A 24,141-nucleotide genomic window follows, 5' to 3' on the forward strand; every position below is an offset into this window, starting at 1 on the left:
CAACAGTTTTTACAGATTCTGCAACAAAATAGGGATTTTTGCAATTACAACACAATTATGCAACTAAATAGGGATTTTCACAATAAAAGCACTATAATGCAACTTAATAGGGATTTTCACATGTAAAGCACTATAATGCAACTTAATAGGGATTTTCACAATAAAAGCACTATAATGCAACTTAATAGGGATTTTCGCATGTAAAGCACTATAATGCAACTTAATAGGGATTTTCACAATAAAAGCACTATAATGCAACTTAATAGGGATTTTCACATGTAAAGCACTATAATGCAACTTAATAGGGATTTTCACATATAAAGCAGTATAATGCAACTTAATAGGGATTTTCACATGTAAAGCACTATAATGCAACTTAATAGGGATTTTCGCATGTAAAGCAGTATAATGCAACTTAATAGGGATTTTCGCATGTACAGCAGTATAATGCAACTTAATAGGGATTTTCGCATGTAAAGCACTATAATGCAACTTAATAGGGATTTTCACATATAAAGCACTATAATGCAACTTAATAGGGATTTTCACATGTAAAGCACTATAATGCAACTTAATAGGGATTTTCACAATAAAAGCACTATAATGCAACTTAATAGGGATTTTCGCATATAAAGCACTATAATGCAACTTAATAGGGATTTTCACATATAAAGCACTATAATGCAACTTAATAGGGATTTTCACATGTAAAGCACTATAATGCAACTTAATAGGGATTTTCACATGTAAAGCACTATAATGCAACTTAATAGGGATTTTCACAATAAAAGCACTATAGTGCAACTTAATAGGGATTTTCGCATATAAAGCACTATAATGCAACTTAATAGGGATTTTCACATGTAAAGCAGTATAATGCAACTTAATAGGGATTTTCACATGTAAAGCACTATAATGCAACTTAATAGGGATTTTCACAATAAAAGCACTATAATGCAACTTAATTGGGATTTTCGCATGTAAAGCACTATAATGCAACTTAATAGGGATTTTCACATATAAAGCACTATAATGCAACTTAATAGGGATTTTCACATGTAAAGCACTATAGTGCAACTTAATAGGGATTTTCGCATATAAAGCACTATAATGCAACTTAATAGGGATTTTCACATGTAAAGCAGTATAATGCAACTTAATAGGGATTTTCACAATAAAAGCACTATAATGAAACTTAATAGGGATTTTCACATGTAAAGCACTATAATGCAACTTAATAGGGATTTTCACAATAAAAGCACTATAATGCAACTTAATAGGGATTTTCGCATATAAAGCACTATAATGCAACTTATTAGGGATTTTCACATGTAAAGCAGTATTATGCAACTTAATAGGGATTTTCACATGTAAAGCACTATAATGCAACTTAATAGGGATTTTCACAATAAAAGCACTATAATGCAACTTAATAGGGATTTTCACATGTAAAGCACTATAATGCAACTTAATAGGGATTTTCACATGTAAAGCACTATATTGCAACTTAATAGGGATTTTCACAATAAAAGCACTATAATGCAACTTAATAGGGATTTTCGAATATAAAGCACTATAATGCAACTTATTAGGGATTTTCACATGTAAAGCAGTGTAATGCAACTTATTAGGGATTTTCACATATAAAGCAGTATAATGCAACTTAATAGGGATTTTCACATATAAAGCAGTATTATGCAACTTAATAGGGATTTTCACATGTAAAGCAGTATTATGCAACTAAATGAGGATTTTCACGATAAACGCACTCTCTTACACTCTTATGCAATTATGATTTTTTTCACAATTTTTATGCAATTTTTGCAATTTCTGCATTAGTAGCCTAGGATTCCGCAGTCAATCGCAATTGCGCAGCAATTGCAAAATTTTCTAGTTTGTCTGCGCTGTTTCCTTTGATTCTCCGCCAGCCCTCACTTAGACCCCAGAGTCACCGTCCCGGCAGATCAAAATTGCATCATGATTTTCCTACAGCGCCTAATCATTTTAATACAAGGCGGTTCCCATGGCGTATTCAAGCCCCTTTCTGCTGACTGGGAATGGGAAGGCAATAAATACCCAAAGAGGGCTGTGGATTTACTGCACCTGTAGTAACCCGTGCACCAGTGTCTTAATAGGCTGCAGATGTCAGTGCGTTCAAATCGGGCCTAAATCACATGCGGTTAGAGAGGCCATTGTTCAGTACGAGGGTGGCATTTATAGCTTTTTAAATGGAGTGGAATCTGTGTGATGTTGGTTGCGAGGAATTGCTCAAATGACCTGTGCATTTTTACGTATTTCCTATATCTTTAAAAGGTCCCTTATCCTTGTGTGTTGCTATATTGATGTATGTGTTATTGCTTGGCTTTTATCCACATTCTAATGTTTTTTCAAGTATTGGTGTATTGGTTGGTGCGCTATTGAACAGCCCAGCGCTAGTGGCTAAAGGACAAAAAACAGAAAATACACTAAAATGAAAGGTTCAAAGTGAAGAGGATCACTCAAATAAGCAGGACTAAAGGAAAATATCCCTTCGTAAAGGAATAGGCCCCAGTTTTTACATACTGAGATATGTTCTTACCTGAGCTTAGATGAGTTGATACGTACCTGTCTGGTCTTTTGGTGCGTGCCCGTGGAAGAGCGGGTTAGCGTCCAACTTCACCCCCGTTTGGAGCTATACGAATACATTGGGAGAGGCCAAATGCTAGCAACATCTTTGGTCGTTTTGCGTGACTGAGCGCACGCACAAAGACCAGTCAAGGTACGTATCAACTTGTCTAAGCTCAGGCAAGAACATATCTCAGTATGTAAAAACGGTGGCCTGTTCCTTTAAAACTTTTGGATGAAGAAAGCATGCTAGAAAATAGATGACAACTCAAATAACTACATTTTCAAAGTCCATGCCCCTTGCCTAGACTCTCAAAATGTCACCTAAATGACTCATCTCTTGCTAGATTGCAGTAGAGTGACTGTCATTTTAAGTATTTTGTTATTTTGTTTGTTATATTTTTGGATCATTCTATCCCTTCACTGTTGGAGACTGTCTCCTCTGCCTCAGCCCGCGATTGTGCATCGACGGTTAGCAGACATGCTCTCCAAACAAGCCTCTTTCAGTGAAACAGTGACCGGCGTCTCAATTACCCAACAGGAAATAGCTGTCGTCAATGGTTATGTGTGAGGCGCGAGGGCCCCGCAGAACAAAGCCAGTCAATCTGAAGCCTGTAATGTGTGAAAATAATCATCCGAGCTATTTATAAAGCAAATAGCTCGACTGGAATCCACACCAGTGTAATGTCTCTCCGGGGGGGGTGCTTTCCAACTTAATCAGAAGCAGGAGAATGGGGAACAAAAAAAAGAAAAAAGCTGACGCAGAACATTTGGAAAAGATGGTGTTACCAAATAGCATCTTTTTCATGCCTTTGACCATGCTGCAGCCTAATGTTCCTCACCGAGTTGTATTTTGTTCCATTCATGTTTGAGGAATCCAATACAGTTCAAAATGCTATGTCAACCTCTGTATTCCCCCGACTTATTCTCAAATCGTCTTCAATGCATCTCTTACAAGCAGCTTTTGGGGCTTTCTGACGTTGGCAGCCACAATATGAGAAACATTATTGCAATATTCTGTAGCTCATATGCACTGTGATAACAATATTGCAATCCTTTCTCATTTAGACTCAACAGTTTCTACACAGCTTGACAGCTTGTTCTTTCGCACTATGTCAAGTTACAGTATATAATGTTTAAGATGTGGGCGTTGGAAAGATAGGTACTCTTCTTTGGTTATAATATAGCTCATTTGAAAGTCCAGAACCTCCACAATTCCATCACCAACCATCCATGGTCTCCCGCACTACCACGAAAGTACTTTAAAGCGATTTTTGTGGCAAATTGTCACTCGGGACTCAAAGCACTTTACAGCAAGGAACCAGTCGCCCATTAACACTCTCATCCATACACCAATGTACGCAAACACTGGAGGCAAGGCAGGTGAAGTGTCTTGCCCAAGGACACCATGACAATGTGCAACTGCAGGAGCCGGGATTTAGATCATGAGATGACCTGCTCCTTCCTAGAACACCTGACTGGCCCTTAGACAGTCGTACTTCCGTCTTTAGCGTTTAGTTTGTTCCCTGTTTTTGGTCATAAATGATGATAAACATGCTTCCAGCTTATGTTTTCTGTTTATTTGGTGGGGACTATATAATGAACACACGACACTTGTGCATGTAACCAGATTGTACTAATGGGCTAATATCCATCCGTTTTCCCGCTGTCACTTTCACAAACTCTCAGTTATCAAAACCCCTACTAAAAACTCAAAGTAACCCACTTGTCCATTCTATCAGTGTGCAATAGCCTTTACTTTAATTACTTGAGAGCTGCTGGCCGAGTGTCTGTCGAGAAACATTTAGGTCACCCCACAAATTTACTAAGTTGAGCCGAGGGCACATTGCGGTCACGGCGTGTAATGAATTGACTCATGCCACCTTACATAGATGTGTTCAGGACTTGATTGAAAAGGAGTGACCACGTACCCAGCTGTCATCATGGATTGGTTCCATTACAGAAGAGTGCACAGTATCCTTGACAAGCGGCTCATTCTGATTCATACACTATACGTCCGGGGCTGATGCGTAGATTACTGCACGACACGAGCTGGCTGCTGAGGCAAAGCAGGCTACCTATATTCACTGTTCAAAAGCTTGGCCGTACTATATCTTCCGCTTAGGAACAAAGTATGATGAATTTGGCGAGCCTTACAGTAGCCAGATCAAATGCCTTTCATTCTTTTCCCCTCCTTTTTTAAATTTTCATTAGAAGCATGTCACATCTGGACAAGAGCACGGTTCTTGTTAGCAAAGCCTCGCTCCCAGGCATTTCTCCTTTATTAACACATGAGCTGTACGCTAGCACGTGGTGCGCAGTAGCTCTCTGACAACACATGTAAATGGATGAAGCCATAGATATTTTTATTAGCCACCGCATTATTTCCGGAGCGATTATTTTATTTATTTATGGGTGAGGTTAGTGTGTGACAAAGCATGAGCGGGGGGTATGCTAGCGCATGTTGCACAGTAGCTAGGGTGACCAGATGTCCCCAGTTTACAGTCCCAGTCCTCCCATGTAAAGATTTCTCCAAAACTGATATGTCGCAGTTTTTGTCTGTCCCTGTCCCAGTCGTGCCAGTTTTAGTCCCCGAAAAACCCCACTTCACTTAGAAATGTGAATATCGATTACCAAGTATAAACACACAAATTAAAAATCTCAAATCTAGCATCTCCTCAATGTGGATTGGTGCATGTCATGAGACGTTAACAGCTTAACCATTCAGCGTGGGAAAAGACAAGCCCGAATTGTGTCCCAGTTTTTAAAGCAGTACAAAGGAACTCTTGCCCCTAGAGGTCATAAGCGCAACTGCAGGTGTCATGGCAAGTTACGATTTTTTTAACGTACTAATTGTCTTGGAGAGTAAATACTACGCTGACAGGAAAGGCGAAGGGAGAGAGGGATATTGTACATCCAATTATACAATGGAAATCATTTTTTCACTCAAACTGGGCTGTAAATACTGTTTAAAGTGACGTTAGCCTGCAGCTAGCTTTGTCCGTTAGCCTGCTAGCTTCTTCTTCGTGATTCCATTCGTGTGTATTGCTTGCTCCGGTCCGGTGGCAGTCAAGTTGCAAACATGGTTTTCTGGCCAGAGACACCAGGGGGAGATGAAAGACCCTCCAATCATCCCATAAACACTTGTATTACCCCCACAGGGACTACGAAAAGGATTTATTAAGGTAAACACGTTACTTAGTACCAATGGCCGCTGGCTGCTCTGCTTTTTGACCACAAACGTGGGGGCCGCCATTGCTCCGCCGTTGCTGCAGTACCTCCATATCGCCGCTAGGCCCCCATTGAAAAGCATTGGACTTTAGACACGTTAAAAACTACTTTAAAGCCTGGTTTCAATTGTTTCAACACTAGACTAGGCTAGATCTTCCTCCTGAGATAACGCTGGGTTAATAACAATATATGAAACCAGGCTGGTTTTCGTAATATGATTTTTTGAAATCTCGTACTTAATGAGGCTCGGACTGTTAGCATTGGAGCAGAGCGAGCTACACGTCACGCAAGGGCCGAGTCTACGGTGAAAATCCCGCCCGTATGTCCTTTTTAGGAACATGCTTCGTCAGAGCTGGGGAGGGGGAGCCTGTAAATCCGCCATGAATTGCCCCACGGCCGTGGTCATTCTGGTAAACGGGGAGGAGTGAGCATAAGACGTCCATTTTTTCTACAGTCTATGCTTAGTACTGCTTTAAGTTGGAAAATCTGTACCTACCCTGAAGGTAGCACTCCTTGCCACTTGTTGTCTCTCTCGCCTGAATATGAGTGCTCTACTTTGTCGTTTGACTTTTCAAAATGCTTTAGTTGGGACAGAGAGACAGACACTATCCTCATGTCAATATTTTGATGTTCTTTATGCAGGTATTTGGTAATAACTTCAAACACATCTTTATCTCTTGCTTAAAGATGCGTTTGGTTGGAAAATGCAATAGTAATCTAGAACAGCAAAACAACATATCTAGTAGATTCACTTGGTCACCGTAAGCCCCGCCCACACTCTTGCTTCCCTTGGCTGTGCAGCTGTTTCAATAAAATTTTAAAAAGTCCTTCTTTTGACTTTGCTATGGAAGGATTAAACTTGGCATGAGATCGAGAGGTGGGGAAAGCGAAGACCGCAGGAGGAGCTTTTTGGGATCTGCCCTTGCGCTGAAGGGAATAGCCACTCAAGAAGATTACTCAAAGATGCGCAAGTCAGTTGAAATAAAGCTCAGGAACATTGTAACATGGTAAATAATAATAATAATACTGCCCATTCTATCCAGTTATTGATTTGTTTTCTCACAAATTATTACATCTCAGTAGATTTTTGTCATGCTGCTATGCTAAATGGGTAGATGACTCATTGAATAGTAATAGAATAAAGTCAGAGTAATTTTTTTTTCTTAGCCCTTTGTTCTCCATTGTTGCGCCGATCTTATTTCCGTAAATCTCCTATGTTTTGGCAGGAGAGAGGTTAATGTGTAACAGCAGGAGCGGTTCAGCTCCTAACGTGTGAACAAAGCACAATGCCAGCTCTGTATAGGCCCCTATTTATTCAAAGTCACTTCCTCCCTTAATAGTCGGCTCTACTTTCGCGGTAGGTTGGAGGGGAAATAAGTAGGTCAAGGAAAAGTCATGTTTGAGGTAATACACTCGGGGGTGGGAGGGGGGGGTTCGCCGCTCTGATCATTTGATGACATGGGTTAACCCGGAGACTGGGGTCATTTACAAGGCACAGCTACGCCTAAGAGCTTACTGCAAGCGCGGATATGTGCGCACAGGAAGGATACGGGGCAATGAGGTGTTTGGAAAAGGAAAGACCAGCAGCGGTAATTACTCTTACCTGTCGCCACAAAACATGCATTGGAAAGACAATTACTGGTGATAATAACAAAAATGGAACAATGGACTAAAGTTGATACCTATTCTTATGTGTTGCCAACATTGAGGCACGGGGGGTTAGCCAAAGTTAATCCCTACCTCCTTTTCGATATTTTGCAAAAGGTTTACTGTTAGTTCAATTAGTGGGAGGAACTAAAACTTATTTTGTCTGTCGAAGAAAGAAAAAAGACACACATAACATATTTACACATAACATAACTATTGCAATGGAAGATAGGCCTAAATTAATGTATGTATGAGTCTACTGATAGCAGTGGAATCAGCCCTAAAATCAGATTTTTATCCATGAAAGCAAAAACATTAAGCAAGTAGCCTATCATTATAAGGCTTGTTAGCATTGCCCTGTGAAAGGAATTCTGGGATGTTTTAAAACAAGTAAAGTGAACATATGCACCACTCTGATACTGGTACTGGATATTGAAGCCAATCTTACAAAAATACAGGATCAGGTATCGATTCCAGATATCCGCTATTCAACAGATACCTTTAGCTCTCATCGTTTTTTAAAACACAACTTCCAAAAACTAAAAGTAAATATGGATAATGTTCATCTTGATGCACTGTACTTGGAGAATTCAATGACTGAGTGAGTTTTACACCTCACAAAACGTTGTATCAATGCTTAACTAGCAGCGGTATGCTAATACTCACGTTAGCTGAGCAAGAAAAACCTTTTCAAAATCATGGGTAGTCCTCCAAACGTTGCCATATCTGATTTGTAGAAAGCTCCTTTGTGAATTGCACGTGTAGTAATGCCGGCCGCAAGTAAACAAACTTCTGTAGATCTGGTCACCGATCACTCCGCCGCTACGTAGCTTTCAACCAGGAAGCTGATGCTGCTCAAAAATAAGTTCTGTCAAATGCAAAATGGTTATAGTTCCAAAAATATTCAGTCAACACAGACATTTACATCGTCTGGTGTTTTAAGTGATTTGCCTCAGGTGCACTGTGCTTGGGTCAGACTGTTTTTAATGCAGGCTACTAGTTACCATAGACATGCGCTAGCCTAGCACTAGCCTAGCACCACTAAACTCTTCAAATATCAGTACTGCATGAATAATAATAATAATTAAAACAATCTCCAGAAATCAACAACACTCTGGATAACTAGGAAAGAGGCTCTATGTCAAAAATCCTAATTTCCAAAGAGGACCATTCACATTCACAAACAACAAGCCACTGAATTTACTCTGTCTTGACTTTATGGCCGGGTTGATTTGTCGCTTTGTTGCCATGATATTTTGCATGCTTGTCAAACCCTACCCTGTACCATCTGATCTATTGACTTAAAGTCTCTCAAAGTCTCCCAAAGCTTGTGAAAAGCTTGAAATGCAAGATCAGAATATCAAAAAAATATAGAAGGCTATTTGATTTTCCGCGGTTCAGCTTTAATAAAAGGAGTGCGTACTGTTGTTTTGCCTGCTGCCTGACCTTGTGGACTCTCTCGCTCTCTCACTTTAATCAAATATTGGTTTTCATGATGCACTCCGACGCGGCTTAAGGCCTTTCTGCTTTGATGCAAGTGAACAAAAGCTCCACAGAGGAGCATCGCCCGGATACTGTGCTCCTAAGCCCGGGGAGCGAGGCCTTAACCAAACAGGAATGCTCTTGGATTGTCCCTCTGCGCTGTGCAATTACCCCTGATGAGGCAGGGCAGATTAAGCAGGATGTAGGCTCTGACTTCTGGGATCAAGTTGTATTTTGCCCGTGCAGGCCTCCAGAAAAGCTATTCATCAGAACAGGAGGTTTTTATGCGTGCGTGTGTGTATGTGCCTTTTCGATTACCTTCCATTCTCTGCAAATGTTAGTTCTTTAAATACAGACCCAAAACAAAGGTGCGTAGCATTGTTCTTTTTTTTTGTCTCCGCCAAGGATGAGAGCCATTTTTGTTGTGAACAATCTAGGACTCTTCAGCATTGGCATAATTCTTTTTATTCTTAAAAAACAACATATACATATCTGGAAAATGAACCCTTGGCAAGTGTTGCAAATTATCTTGACAATGCTTGTATTAGTAGCAGGGAAAATTGATAATTTAAGCAAAGAGACCTGTACTTATTTTCATGCTCATTGCAGAGATTATTGTTTATTTGGAAGGGACACAGATGCATTGCAAATGTTTGTCATATTTTTGCTGAAACAAGATCAAAACCCACAGCTTATAGATTCAATCTGTCACTGAGAATGGAAAGTAATGTATTGCAATTTGCACAGGTACAAAACAGTACAATCACATATGAATTTGTGTGTGTTTGTCTAGAGTAAGTAGTCGTACAAAATAAAGTTTAATGAATAAAAGCAAAAGTTTTACTGAACCTTACTGAACACGCAGAAAGGTACAGCATCAAGGATGGTCTATTGTCCATCATTCTGAGTGAGGAATGACATAGTTCCGCCCCTCTTTAATATCTTGAGCAACCAGTCGGACCGTAGCCGGACAGAAGCTGTTGTGGAGGTGGCTTCTGTGGGCACTGATACTCACTGGCCTGCAGCGCCTCAGATTGTACCCGAGTTCCTCCTCTGAAATCGGCCGTGAGCCGGGTGGTGTTTGTCTTTGAGGATGGCCTGAGCTCTTCTCCTGCGACGCTGGGTGAAGATAGTGTCCACACTGAAGCCCCTTTTCTTTCAGCCTGCGTGGTGTCACCGTACCACACAGTGATGGCACTGCTGAGCCATTGCATCAAACAGATCAGTGTGTGGGTGTAAAACAACCTTCTCCCGCGAAACTCAGACAAAACTGAAAACTCATTGTCTTTGGCCCACAGAAACAAAGGGAATAGTCTTTCTTTCTCCATAAAACCTAAAAATTAGGTTACAAATCTAGGAGTAATCATGGACACAGACCTGAACTTGCCACATCAAAGCAATAACATCAGCAACTTTTTACCATCTGAAAAACATTGCTAAGATCACAGAAGAAAAATTACTTTATTTGTATAGCGCCTTTCACAGACAAGGTCACACATGAGACAATTTTACATTCACTCCACACACGGTGGTGTTAAGCTACGTATGTATCTTTAGTTTCCCCTGGAGGAGACTGACAGAAACGCTGTCGGGTCTGCACACAAAAGTCCCTCTGACCACCATCATTCATCATTCTTCTTAGCCTATTGTACATGTTTTTAGTAGTAGGGAAACCGGAGTACCCGGAGTAAACCTACGCAGACACAAGGAAAACGTGGTTTAACACCAAAGTACTATCTCAGATATTTTAGAGCCATATGAACCATCTCGGGCCCTGAGAACCTCAGGGAGCGGTCTCCTGCTGGCAGGGCCGGCCCTAGCCAATTTGGCCATCTGCGTTTCACAGTCCAGATGGACCATGACCTAAAGCTATACTGCGAAAGCCACCAAAGAGCATTTAAAGAAGTGAAATGTCATTCAATGGCCAATCACCTCACGTGAATCCAATTGAGCAGCATTTCACTTGCTGAAGACCATACTGAAGGGAAAATGTCTCAAGAACAAGCAGGAACTGAAGACATTTACAGTCGAGGCCTGGCAGAGCATCACCAGGGATGAAACCCATGTGTCTGGTGACGTCTATGCCATTTTAAATCTTTTGTGGTGGTTTACTGAACTGAATTTACATAAAATGTTGTAAACTAAAACCAGGCTAAAACAAAAAAGAATGTTTTGCCCCCCCCCCCCCCAAAAAAAGCCAAAAGACTGACATTTAAAGACATTACAATTTGCTGTCACAGTCAACACTACACACAAAAGACAATCATCCCAAACTGGATTGTAAGCACTAACTCAGGGTTCCCACGCTACCTGGAACACCTGGAAAATGCCTATTTTCCAGTCACGGAAAATGCATGGAAAACGAGAATAAATATCAAATGTCCAGGGAAAAATATGTAGTCCTTGAAAATATTTATCCTAAATTTCTTCCAACGGCTAGTTCACTTTACAGGAGCTGGGTCTTTAACTTATAACACTGCATCCGTCCTAATCCTTTTTGTTTTGCGCACGTCTTTGACTTCACTGCTTGGCTTTGATAATATAACGTATACAGTACTTATACTACATGTATAGGGCCATGGGTACCTGCCACCAAAACAATAAATTCAAATGATATAAAAAGAAACAGCGCTGGAATGCTCCAGAACACAGCATAAAATCATCTGTTATTCCAAAATTTTTCCAGAGGGAGGACTCCCAGACCCCCATTTCAGCATGTTGGTAGATGATATAGGCTTAAATACATGTCTGAGCCTGAATCTCTTCAGGCCCAAACAATAGGTTTCATAGAATACATTGTTAGATAAAGTCGCAAATACAGAGAGCAGAGAGAATGTGATTACGTATTTTTGCATATTAAAATGTCCTGGAAAATCCTGGAAATTACCTGGAAAACAATTGCAAGTAATGAATGGGAACCCTGTTTTTACCCTCCATTATAGGGCACTCACAAACTCACTCTGTCATATCCAGTGAGGGAAATCCATGTCTCTCCATTTGCAGCGGATAGTGTTCAGACAGACACTATTGGTATAAAAGAAACCTTGAATTCGATGATTATGCAACACTAGGGCTGGCATTTTCAGAGTCACAGAAACATAGAGATGGATGACATTTACTGTCAGCAGAAGCAAAGGACCCTCAATGCCAAGCAATGTTCTTTCCATTCCCTATAGCTGGATCCTACAGTCTGGAAGTACACAAATTGCCAGTGCCTATTTTTCAGCCAATGCTTTATGAGGCAGTGTGTTACAAGGCCTCCGTAATAGAGCTGTAATTAAAACTTGTCATAGTGATGGAGGACCGGGTCTTAATAACATAAAAGCTATCGGCGTGTTTCCTCCTGAGCCAGCAAATGGATATAAAGGCAGTCAATCAAGCCCGGAGCCACCGCCACATGGCCCACAGATTAGAAAGACGCGAGTAAATTCGGCAAAAGCATAAAAGAAATATTGACTGTGAGAAACGTGGGGTAGAGGATTCATCTGAGGCCAAGTCTATACTCCCATACAGACAACTTTGTAAACAACTGTGTCTATTGGTTGGGGCCGTCGTCTACGCAGTGACCTGGGTAAGCATCGGGTCTAATCGGACCCACTGTAGAGGGGAAATTTGGAAAGTTCTGGACCGCAAAGAGCATAGTCCAGCTTCATATTCAAAGACAAAGACCTCCACAAGTAGGAACTGCTGGTCCTACTCGGATATCTCTATTTTCTATCAAACCGCTAGTAGTTGTTGAGGTAAGGAGCTGATTTGCAATGTACATATGCTGCATTATAGGGAAGATGCCAGTTTCAATCTGTAGTCCTAAGGCATCTACAGTGCGCATGCAAACTATTGGAAATCCATTTTGCTATTAAGCTCGTGGAATGATCAGGGTCAATCATACACTGTAGGTCAAATGAAATGCTCTCTTTTAGTAGTTCTACCAGATCAGCTATGGCATTCCCCTAAACATCAGAAAATATCAGCTTATGGCATGTGGGATGTTTTTCTTTTTCCTCCTGAGTGGCTAGCGCGGAGGTGAGCGTACGGAAGATCACACGTGAAAAAGGAGGTGCACATACTATTTAGCTCAGAGCCGTGTTTACTCAAAAACCTGTCTTTCTCTCCGTCTCCGGTGAGACACTTAGCACTCCGGGCTACGCTCTTCTCGCGCTTATGAAAGACTCCGTTCATTCACAAGTCATGCCCGGTTATGTTTTGATTTGACACGCCGTTATTCAATCTTTTCCGACCTGGCAGGTTACCAAAACAAACTCCCGGGCTAACATCAGAGCCCGAATCCGCCTTGTGAAGTAATAGAGTAGTAAGCATTTTTCATTTAGCGATGCTGCAGTCGCTGCCAGGTTCTTGTCCGATCGAGTTACATCAAGAGAGGAGGGTTTTGTCAAATCTCGAGAGCAAATTCAAGCGGCGTACACAATTGAAATGTGCTTTAGCGTTATATAAAAGGACTTAAAGAGGAGTTTTGACATTTAGAAATTAACCCAAGTCAATCAGCGGCAGGGGGATTAGCGGAGAGAAAAAGGGAATCCAGAGCAGGATTGTGATCATTCAACCAGTAAAGAACTAGATTTCACGTACTGTTGACACTGGCTTATTTGATTGTTTTGAGGGATAAGCTGTCGAGAAACAGAATTTTGGTTTACACAACATGCAATATTTATTTAGAGATGGCTGACTTTGTGTTGCAGAAAACCATTTAATCTGAGATGCCTTCAATAGCATTAGAAAGGTTGTTGTTGCGCAACCGAGCTGATCCTTATGAAGAGGATAAAGGAGACTTACTATGCAAAATTGACTTTTTTGAGCTTTTAATGAATGGATCAACGACAGGCACAGGCTAAAATATTATCAATGCGTTCAGGAAAATAATTTATTTACTTGCAACCAAATGATATTTACATCTTTTACTTCATGACTAGGTAATTTATGTTGTTGCTGGCAGTCAGAGGGGAGTTACAGTATGAGCTGTGGCAGAGTTTGTGAGCTGGTTAGCTATTTGTTGTTTAACTTTCGTGATTTCATAAAACTCCCTGGATGAAGCAGTATTTTTTGTTCCTCCAGGCAGTCTAGAGTATACACTTTGGTAATTTCTTCTTCAACAGCAGATGCTATATTTCCTGTTTTTTGTTGCGTCATAGAGAGAACATGTCTACTCTTCACATTTGTCAAGCTCTGAGCAGTATTGCACTCAAAGTGCGTTCATCACAGCACCATTGATTTGCCAACATGAGGCTAGATGACAGTGAAAGCTTGTTTTCTCTTTTATCACGTGTGATTCCCACTGCAGCCGTACTGTCTGTTATTTAACATATTTATTATTTCAAATTTTAAGATGTAAAACATCAACACTGGAGTACCCAATATAATGTTTATAAGCCTAACTGATGCTCGTTTTAAGATGATTGTTTTATTGTGTTGTATTATTGTATTGCAAGATATTGGATTAAGAAGAAATTATATGTTTTTTTTCTTTTTGTGTTGAAAAATCTTCTTGACCTGAGTCTACTCCACTTAAATCCCATTGTTATATAAGTGTCCTCAAGGGCAAAATGGGGTTCAGGAACTCGGGATCAAGGTTTATAATAATGTGAATGGGGACGATAAAATGATCTTCAAAAGGCAGGAAGTTTGCATGGAGGTGGTAATTGAATCCAGTTCTACCCATAGTTCATGAACTATGTGTAGGACTATAGACATAGAACTATGGATTTAATTAATGTCCAACAAATTCTGAAGGACACATAACAGCATTTGTGAAAAAGCTAAAGTTTCAATTCAAAATCCATGGTGGTTTACATCAAGAGGTGCAGTCTGCAGGTTTTACCATGGCCATCACAGACCCCTGGCCCAAACATCATTGAAGATGTGTACAAGGCGGTCTCGAAAGATAAGATAAGATAAGATAAACCTTTATTGATCTCACAAAGGAGAAATTCACTTGTTACAGTCGGCGTTCAAGAAGAAGAGTTAATAAAGTGCAGCTGATACAGAGAGATTATTGCACATGTTACTTTACAGTCTTATGGTACAGTCTTTTTGTAGAAACCGTTCTACACAACTTTTGTTAGGAAGAATGAGCAAAAACCCTTTAAAGTGACAGTCTGTAAGATTGCAAAGTGAGAGGGAAGTTTGAAAGTAAACAATCAAGTTCCTACCCACCCCTCCTGATTGGACCAGAAAGCAGGAACAAACTTCTTTAAGTGAAAGATAAAGCTCCTCCCCCTTCTCTCCTGATTGGACCTGACAGGCCGGTTGACAGGAAAGCTCATCTCATTGGTCAAAGTGATGGCCCGGGTATTCTGATTACTTGCTGATATCAGGAAAGGGAGGGACTTCAAAAACAATATAAGTGTTGACTATTACTTGCGTTGCGTCAAATTTCAGACCCAAGCACTGAATTATATGCAATCTATTGAATTTGAAAAACATTTAAACTAACAGACTATCACTTTAGGCTAGAATTGAAGGAGTCTTGGCTGGCAAGAAAGGTGTTTAAAGCTGTGATACTTGCCATATCGGGCGACTACGAGGTATTAACTCTGCTGGGTGCCCAAACCTTTGCTGTGACCTTTGTCCTTTTATGTTAGTTTGAAAATGTAATGAAAATAAAACTTGATATAAAAAAAAAAGAATGTCTCATCCTTAACGCTGTGCCTTTTGGAGATCATTTCATCTTCCTCTTGTTCATTGTTCACATTAAATCTGAATTTGGTGGAACAAAACCTTTGCACCCTATTCTAAGTAGCTTTCTGGCCTAAAGTTTAGAGAATCAGGTCACCAAAAAAAAAAACTTTACTGTCAAAGTAGTGCGCCTATCCCTGCAAAATTCATTCACTTTCCTCTTTCACTGCACACAACATCCGTCCTTGCAATACCGAACGTAAATCTGCCTGATCTGGCAAGCCCGGTGTCGCCTTATAACTCCTGTCCTCTCCTCCTCGCTGCTGTTGTCTTTGGAGTCTTTAAGTGGAGTTTAACGCGGTGAGGACATGGCACAAACTTCACCTGCCGCCTGTTTGCGTTTCCTTATCCAAATACATAGTCCCCGCATGAATCACGTCTCTAAAGCACGCTCCCGTCTGAGAGAAGGGGTGGTCCGGCCCCGGCTGTTTGGAGCTACACGCCAGGGAAATGGTTACTCATGCGTTTAATGGACTAACTAACTTCCAGACTTCATTGAAACTGTTTGCCTAAGCCGGGAGATTTACACAAGTGCTGGATGAATGCTGAATGGTTGTTAATGTACAGTAGCAGGTTCAGTTTTAGATGGGGGCGAAGATGGAAAAAGGGACTTTCAAAGTGCTTCATTGTTCAGTGTTCAGGGGGATTCCGCAGTCGTGCAGTTTATGTTCTGATTTCCAAATTTAATTTGGTTTATCTGTTGCTGTAGTTGGTCAAGTCAAGGTTCAGCAACGCTATGTGTCCAAAGAATGGGATCAGCTGAACATCCTGAATGACCGGGTTATTCCATCAACAGATTTCTTCTTCCCCCAATGGCGAGGGCATATTCCAAGATAACAATGCCAGGATTCATCATTCCAGATCTTAACCCCATTAAGATTCTTTTGGGACAAGATCAAAGCTAAAGGAGTCCAACTCAATATTGGAGCATTTTTCCTTTGTGATGACTTTCTCAAAAGCACAAATGAAAGTGATCTCTATTTAAATTGAAAAATGTGTCAGTGCAGATGCCCCTGAGTAACACCTGAAGGTTGTGTACCTAGGCTTGTAGTGGACTGAAAGCTTTCCTTCAGTACATTGGAAAAGCAGACATTTGCGGGCCTTTGTGCACTGTCTATGTCATTGTAAAGTATTGTGAACGCGAAGGCTAGACAGTGTTGATTGCATTGCCACAGTAAAGATCCACTTTGCTCCCTGAAAGTTCTGAAACAAACTTATAAAGTCATCTCTGTGAAGAATTGAGATTCGGGGCCTGTAGCTTTTGCCCGTGTTGTCACAGTTTTTTGAGACTGATTGTCTGATTGTTTTTTTGCAGGTGTACAGGATTCCCAGCTGGAGAAGGTTCTGACAGTATCCGGAGAGGGCATGGTCACCAGTCCGAACTTCCCCCACACATACCCCAGGAACACAGAGCTGGTGTGGAGGCTGGTGGCGCCCAGCGACATGAGGATCCAACTGCGCTTTGACCACCGCTTTGGCCTGGAGGAGCCCGAGGACGGAATATGCAAGTAAGCATGTTAGTTAGTCTATCCTGGTTAAATAAAGGGATCTCAAAGGCTCTGCTCCCAAAAAGGAACCGTCAATCCTTAATTGAGCACCAGATCCTACGGCCAAACTAGTGGGTATGGAGACACTACAGGCAAAACTCAATTTTTTCAGTTTTCAGGTTTTGGGCCAAATTGGTCTCTGAACATACAAGCTTTCACCCGGAAACCAAAAAAATACCTAATCTTCACAATAACATGTTTAAATATTACGCTGATTCAATGTTTGCCCATAGACTTGTATGGGACAATGCAATTTCAAAGGCCTTTTTCTCAAAACACATTTTTCTGTCAGTCGGACCTAAAGACTTCAAATTTTCCAGCATTGGACTGAACAATATTTGGCCGATTTTTTTAGAGGGATTTTTTATTATCTTATCCCTAGCCCCATTTATTGAGTTTTGAAAGTCAAAAAATAAGGCGAAAATTACATTTTTACAAATTTTTCCACTAAAAAACAGCTTATTTTAAAAATCCCCTCTGAAAAAGTCTTGGTAACTCATTTATCAATAAAATGAAGCAATACATTTGAATGTAGCTCTATCCATTATTCAGATTTCGTCGCCGAAAAGATGGGAAATTTGGGTCATTTTTAGGCATAAAACACCTTGTTCTTATATGAAAAGATAAAATGACAGAAAACTTGCAATGTATTTTTTTCTCACATTTATGTCAGTGATCGACAGCAAAAGTTTCAAATTGATATCTGTAAAAAAAAATGTTTTCCCTATTCACCTGCAGTGTCTCACCTTAAAGGAACAGGCCACCGTTTTTACATACTGACATATGTTCTTACCTGAGCATAGACGAGTTGATAGGTACCTGTCTGGTTTTTGTGTGTGCCCGTGAAAGAGTGTGGTAGCTTCCAACTTCACCCCCGTCTGGAGCCATAGGAATATACTGGGAGATGCCAAATGCTAACAACATCTTTGGTTGTTTTGTGTGACTAAGGGCACACACAAAGACCAGACAGGTACGCATCAACTCATCTAAGCTCAGGTAAGAACATATCTCATTATGTAAAAACGGTGGCCTGTTCCTTTGACCTAAATACAGTGTTTAATAGCTAGCTGCATACAGTACCCTTACCTGTAAGATGTAGTTTCTTCAAAATTTCATATTTTATTTAGAGCCATGTACAGTTTTTTTCTGCTGAACATGATGTCATGATGCACTTGCTCCCCATATCGCAGTTGTTTTTCAAACTGTGTCACCTATTTTTATATTCTCATTTTATCACAATGATTTGAGCCATTTCCATGTCTGCATGTCTCAACTCAGGATCGACTCTTGGCTTCAGGAGGCAGCATTTTGGGGGTGGCCTCAAAACGATATAAATGCTTCCAAAAATGAATGCATTGTGAACTCCTTTTCCCTGCTCCAATATTCTGCCGGAATATGAAATTGAAAAGTGGCCCGAGAGTGTTTTTGCCCGGCCTAAAGGCTATGCTTGGTCAGCTCCTTTAGCCTATTGAACACTCTGCGAGTCTGACCCATGTGCTGAGGTGGAGGCTGCTCCTATCCGCATGTTGTCGTCCATTTTTAAAGATTTAGTGTCCGAGTGTGTGGTCATTTGTGAAATTGCCTTCAGTCAGCCCTGGCAGCTACTGAATACTGAAGAACGCAGCTTAGACTCATTTGCTTTGTCAATGCCTTTTCATAGTGTTTTTGGTTCAAATGTTAAGTGTAAGCACAGTATTTTGTACTGATACTTGAGGTAGTCCAATTTCATTAGAGTTGCTCTAGTAGCTATTGACTTGAAGGGGGTGGATCCTGAGAGTTGGCCGATCGAAGTGCCGCTGTGGATTACGCTGCCCTCGTCGATGTGAGAGCTGTTTAGCATAAGGCTGCCCAGAGAAGGGGGAGCAAGGATAGCGGAGGGCGGACTTGTTGTTGCAGTTTTAGGGCCCCCTACTGGTCAAAATGGGTCCTTGCAGATCTCTATGGTACAGCATGATGAAAATATCATTACATAACATAGGCACAGCTACAAAAAAGCTTGCATATGCATTGTAAATTTGGTTTGTAAATAGTTTTCGCTGCAGAATAAACCTTGTTGGACGCTGAAATTAGATCAAATACATTCATTTATTCATTGGATACATTTATAAGAGAACTACATTTGCAGCAAAGGGCCATCTGTTGCTTAAGAATCATAATATGTTTAGTTTCAGCATCTTACCATTGTATTTAGCTTTAGCGTTCATCATACTGACTTGCTTGCTTCCATGTGAGAGTTTGCAAGCAAGAAGAGATTTTAAAGGGACACAGTTTCCAGATTTTGAGACAGATTCTTTTTCTTTGACATGTCAACTGTCACCTGTAAATCAATGATTGCCAAATTGTCACAATTTCTCCAGATTTATATGGGAAATTGTTTCTTCAAGGGTAACTTTCACAGTTTGGCGACTAGATCTGCACTCAAAATCAGAAATACAGACACCAAATCTTACAGTCTACAAGATTGTGAAGGTTTTTTAAGGGGGATTTTCCAAAATCTAATTCCTAGTCTGAAATATTTAGCTTTGAACATTAAAAAGAAAATGTTTATTTTTTTTTACAGAATTTTTTTCCATAGTAAAAATCCAAAATGCCCTCTGTATATCTAAAATGTTAACAATATAAACCCATAAATGTAAAACTCTGTCCATTATTCAAATTGTGTTGCAACAAATATAGGCATTTTCGGCCATCTTATTTCCTTCAACCATGAAGGCACAAGCGCCACACCCAGGAAAACAAAATTGACGATTCAATCTTACTTCAGCCCCCGTCTCTCAGCTCATTTGTACCGTCTGTCAGTGATGTATCAGCCCATAGAAGTGTCCTGTCAAACTTCAAATGTGTGGACAGGTAACGTGATCTGCAGTGAGCTCAGCTCTGCAGCCGCGGTGGCCCAGCTGACAGATGAGGCCCCAAAGACGCTGTTCAAACCAGAGAAAGTTCCAGCCAGACAGACTGCTTTTGTGTCTTCTGAAAGCAGACACACAAAGAGAGAGAAAGAAAGAGAGATCGGACAATAACAACATCCTACTATTGGGGTCATGGAGGTTACATGTCTGTCTCTGCTACTATTAGGATGGCTTTTTCCGCTTGAGCATTGTGACTGGCTTCGAAGGCTGGGTAGGCGTTGGCGGACAGATGACTTCAACGTGCACTAGCACACATGTCCAGTGGAGCGGAGAGATGGAGTAGTGTGTAATGAGCAGGGCTGGACTGGGACAAAGAATTCAGCCCGGACTTTTGGATCAAGAACAAATTATGGCTTGAGTTTGCATAATGTTTTGCAAGCTTCACGAAGTGTTCACTTACTAAATTTGATGGAGGTAAGCTACGAATAGCTGTGAGGTTAGACTGATGGAAGAGTGACTGCCAGGCTTCACCAACAGCCCAAAACTTTTCCTTCTCAAGGACTTGGGATTAAGATTAACCGGTTTGACAATTTCCACAGTTATAAAAGCTCAAGTTTAATCATAAAAACTGTATGACTTACGGCAAACTGCTGTAACGTTAGCCGTAGCACATTTATACCAAACGGTGCACACTCACCTGTGTACTGTAGGTTGACGAAACAGCGTTCAGTGTTAAATCCACCCCAAAACACAAGTCAATAGTCCAATGTGCAGAGAGCTGTTCTTATCCATTTTCGCATGATATTTGCATAACGTTGCCAAAGGAAGAGTCCCAAAAGAACCATGTGCAGCACAGCGTTTGTTATGTTGTGCTGCATGGAAATCAGCTGATAGGTTCGTTCATTTGTTTAGGTCACTCTTTGGTCATTTTAGTGAATTCATGAGACAACAGATCAGAGAGAATTGTACCACCTCAGATGGGTGGTACCATTACAAGTTAAACCCTCCTACTGGATTGCTGCTTACTCCGTCTGCTGCCAAATAAAGATCAGTAATCGCTGACTTCTTGGATGGAAGGTGAAGCATCTTCCACTTAAACTATACCAAGATCTGACAGCCACTCAAGAAATTCCTTTCATTAAACCATGGTACATTTACCTCAATGTTTTCAGATTGTGTTCAAAATATTCAAAAAAAAAAAAGCATCTTCAATGTGGCTCATCAAGCGTATACATTTAGAAAGGCTTTGTCAAGCTTCACGGTAAGGGCCGGAGTGCTTCTGGTAGCTTCCGAGCTACAGGTTAGACCTCTCTGTTGAGTGCCTTGTACTCTGTACTTCTGCATCCGTACATTTGCCAAAGGATAACCAGTTCAGAAGTTCTTAGTTGTGAAGAAGCACTACCCTGTGGGCCATCACCATTTCAGAAGCAGTTTCCTTATAGCAGAATTACTTTTTGAAGCGTTTCTTTGTTTTTCTCTTTCTCAAGCCTCTGCCGTTTTACTTCATGTCCTCCTGGTTTAACAAGGCATGTCTCTTTAGGCCTTCATAGGAAAAAACTTCTTTGCATTGATAAGCCCATGCTCACACTAACAAGGCCCCTGGATACACCCACTAACAGCAGATCTATACGGACAGGCTACACTTTGTTTTAGCCCATGCACGCGTGCAAGAAAGTCAAGAAAGAGAGGAGCTTCTCATATTTTATTCTGTTTGTCTGTACGGACGAAAAGTACACCAAATCCACCGGAATAGAGGAGCTGCGGTTGGCATGGTTACAGCTTACAGAAGTGCATTTGAGATCGGCGTGCGAGAGAGGAGGTTAAAAACAGGCTGTGTTACTAATCTGCCAGAGATTGGAGGTATATTTATACATATGCAGTAAGCCGTATATATATATATATATATATGTTGAAGGCTTATCCACTGGTTTCTTAATGCTTTCTGTCATGTTGTATGTATGACTTCACGGTACAAAGATTGGGATTTGTCCAAACTAATCTCATAAACAATGATTGTATAAGTGTGTGACATAAGAAAATGAATGTAAGGGAGTAAGCACCATGTTTTGCAAATGGCATTCTTAAAGTGTTGGCAAGCTACGCAGTCACAGCTGCCCCGGGGTAATCTTTGACTGGATCTTCAGAAGCTCCTCAAGATCAATGGAGTGGCATGGATTTGATGAGGCTACACACGGCAGGTGAAAACATCCATTTTTCCCGCAGTGGTCAATGTTGAGATTTCTAGCTGTTTTTCTCCTCTTAGTTTTAATGTCAAAGAGAAATCTATACCATTCTGTTCCTGTTCTCCTCATTGTGCAAACTAGAAGAGCTATCTGGTTAAAGAGGAGAGGATCTCGATTGTTTCATTTAAAATTTCACTCTACCTCTCCTCACTCTGCAAACTTACAGACTATCACTTTAATGCCCCAGGCCATTTACAGTTTAAATGATGATTCTTCCGCTGCGATGGAGCTAAACTGGCAGGGAGAAGGAGGAAAGAGAGTGTATTTACTGCAGCTTCTGCAGAACTGCACTCTTCCTGGTAGCACTGACTATCCAAGTTCAGACGTTTTCATCTGTGTCATTGAGATTTTCCCTCTCTGCGATAGTTTGTTTTTGCTTCTCACAAACTTCCCGTGGCTCAGCATGTTCTATAAATGTATCCAGTGTTTATTCAGCACCGCCAGAAATCCATTTTTACCCCTGCTCCTGTCTGTCCACGTTGTTTATTGGAACCAACTTGAACTCAATCTGTCAGACGTGCGCGCAATGTCAACAAAGTCCCCAAACTCCAAACTTCCGAACAGGCAGCGTTTGATTTGGTTAGCGAGAGTGTTTGTTGGCGCCAATGGTAAACTGATCGATCCATGGATTCTCAAACTTTCCATGCATTCAAAAACAATTGCTGGCTTTTCCAACCACACTCTTTTTCAGATGACCGGCGTGCACTTTCCAGACCCTGAAAGTAACGCCATTACTTTGATCTAACTCTGGGATAGACAAATTCGTACATGAATGAACACTGAATCTCAAACAAACAATAAAGACTGGTGTATACGATCAAAGTAATTTCCTTGGATCTCTGGTACGGCACTGTCCATTTGTCCGGATGTGACATGGTTGCTGATAATGACATATTGCATGTGGTCATTGTTCACTTGAGAAAAAGTAGCAAAGAAGTAAAGCTGGGCCAAGAAAACAAGAACTGCACTAGGCCTAAACCAGGGCACATACCATACATCAAGAACTTCCAGAACTTCTCAGAACTCAGAACTTCCAGAATTTAGTTATCAATCTTTATCTACTGGAGGCTTGCACTAGCACTAATAAGGACTTGATTGGCGACTGGTGCTTGGCTTGTGGAAGTGTGACCTTGAGACCCAAAGTGTGGGGCTTATTTGGATTTCTGGGTTTCTGGTTATCAGGTTAAGAACTCATCCTCACCCACTTCCTCCAAAACGGCTGAAAAAAAGACTACCCCTGCTGAAATACTGAGAGGGGAAAAGGTTTCTGTTGAGTGCACGCTGTAGAGAATCCGTAAGCCGGCGCAGAGGAGTGAGCCCGACCTCGTGAACTAACCCAATAGAGGGTTTGGAGGCTGGGCACTGTTTGGCTTGGCATGGGACAGAAGACTGCAGCCGTTGCCAAGTGGGCTCCGCTTCGTGTTTGTTGGTATTGTGGGATGGCGGGGGCTGTCCATGTCAGGTAATTAAAGGGGAGCCAAGTTTGATGTACGATGTGTAAGTAGGAAATGTAAACCGACTTGCCGACATGGGTTAGGTGAACCAAAAGAAGTGTTGTTGAGTTGTAAGTAGTAACAGTACAAATAATAAAAAATACTAGCTCTAATGGAAATAAAGTCTTGACCAAGTGTTGACGTTTTCAAACTCCAACTAGTGTAAAACTGAAAGGCTGGTGTACTAAAGCGTCCCAGGTGTAGAGGGAGGAAATGTGGCCAAAACATGTCCACACTCTGAATCAAGGTTACAAAATTATTATGCAGTTTGTTTCGCTCACACAAAATGGTGAGGAAAAGACATCTGTCAGTCGCTGAAATGTCAAAAACTGTTGCAGCCTTATTTGGGACGGGA

The 24,141-nt window shown here is 41.0% G+C and overlaps 1 protein-coding gene across 1 annotated transcript in view; it reads left to right on the forward strand.

Annotated features, from left to right (window-relative positions):
• Positions 1-24,141, forward strand: part of pdgfc (platelet derived growth factor c) — a gene marked incomplete at its 5' end in the record, with an annotated part of 111,238 nt that overhangs the window by 66,502 nt on the left and 20,595 nt on the right. Inside the window, one exon of the mRNA XM_079557302.1 lies at positions 16,970-17,162. Coding sequence (XP_079413428.1) covers positions 16,970-17,162 — 193 coding nt within the window. The remainder of the gene's footprint in view (positions 1-16,969; positions 17,163-24,141) is intronic.

The sequence above is a fragment of the Gobius niger genome, assembly GCF_951799975.1.
Source record: "Gobius niger genome assembly, chromosome: 5".
Lineage (NCBI taxonomy): Eukaryota > Metazoa > Chordata > Actinopteri > Gobiiformes > Gobiidae > Gobius > Gobius niger.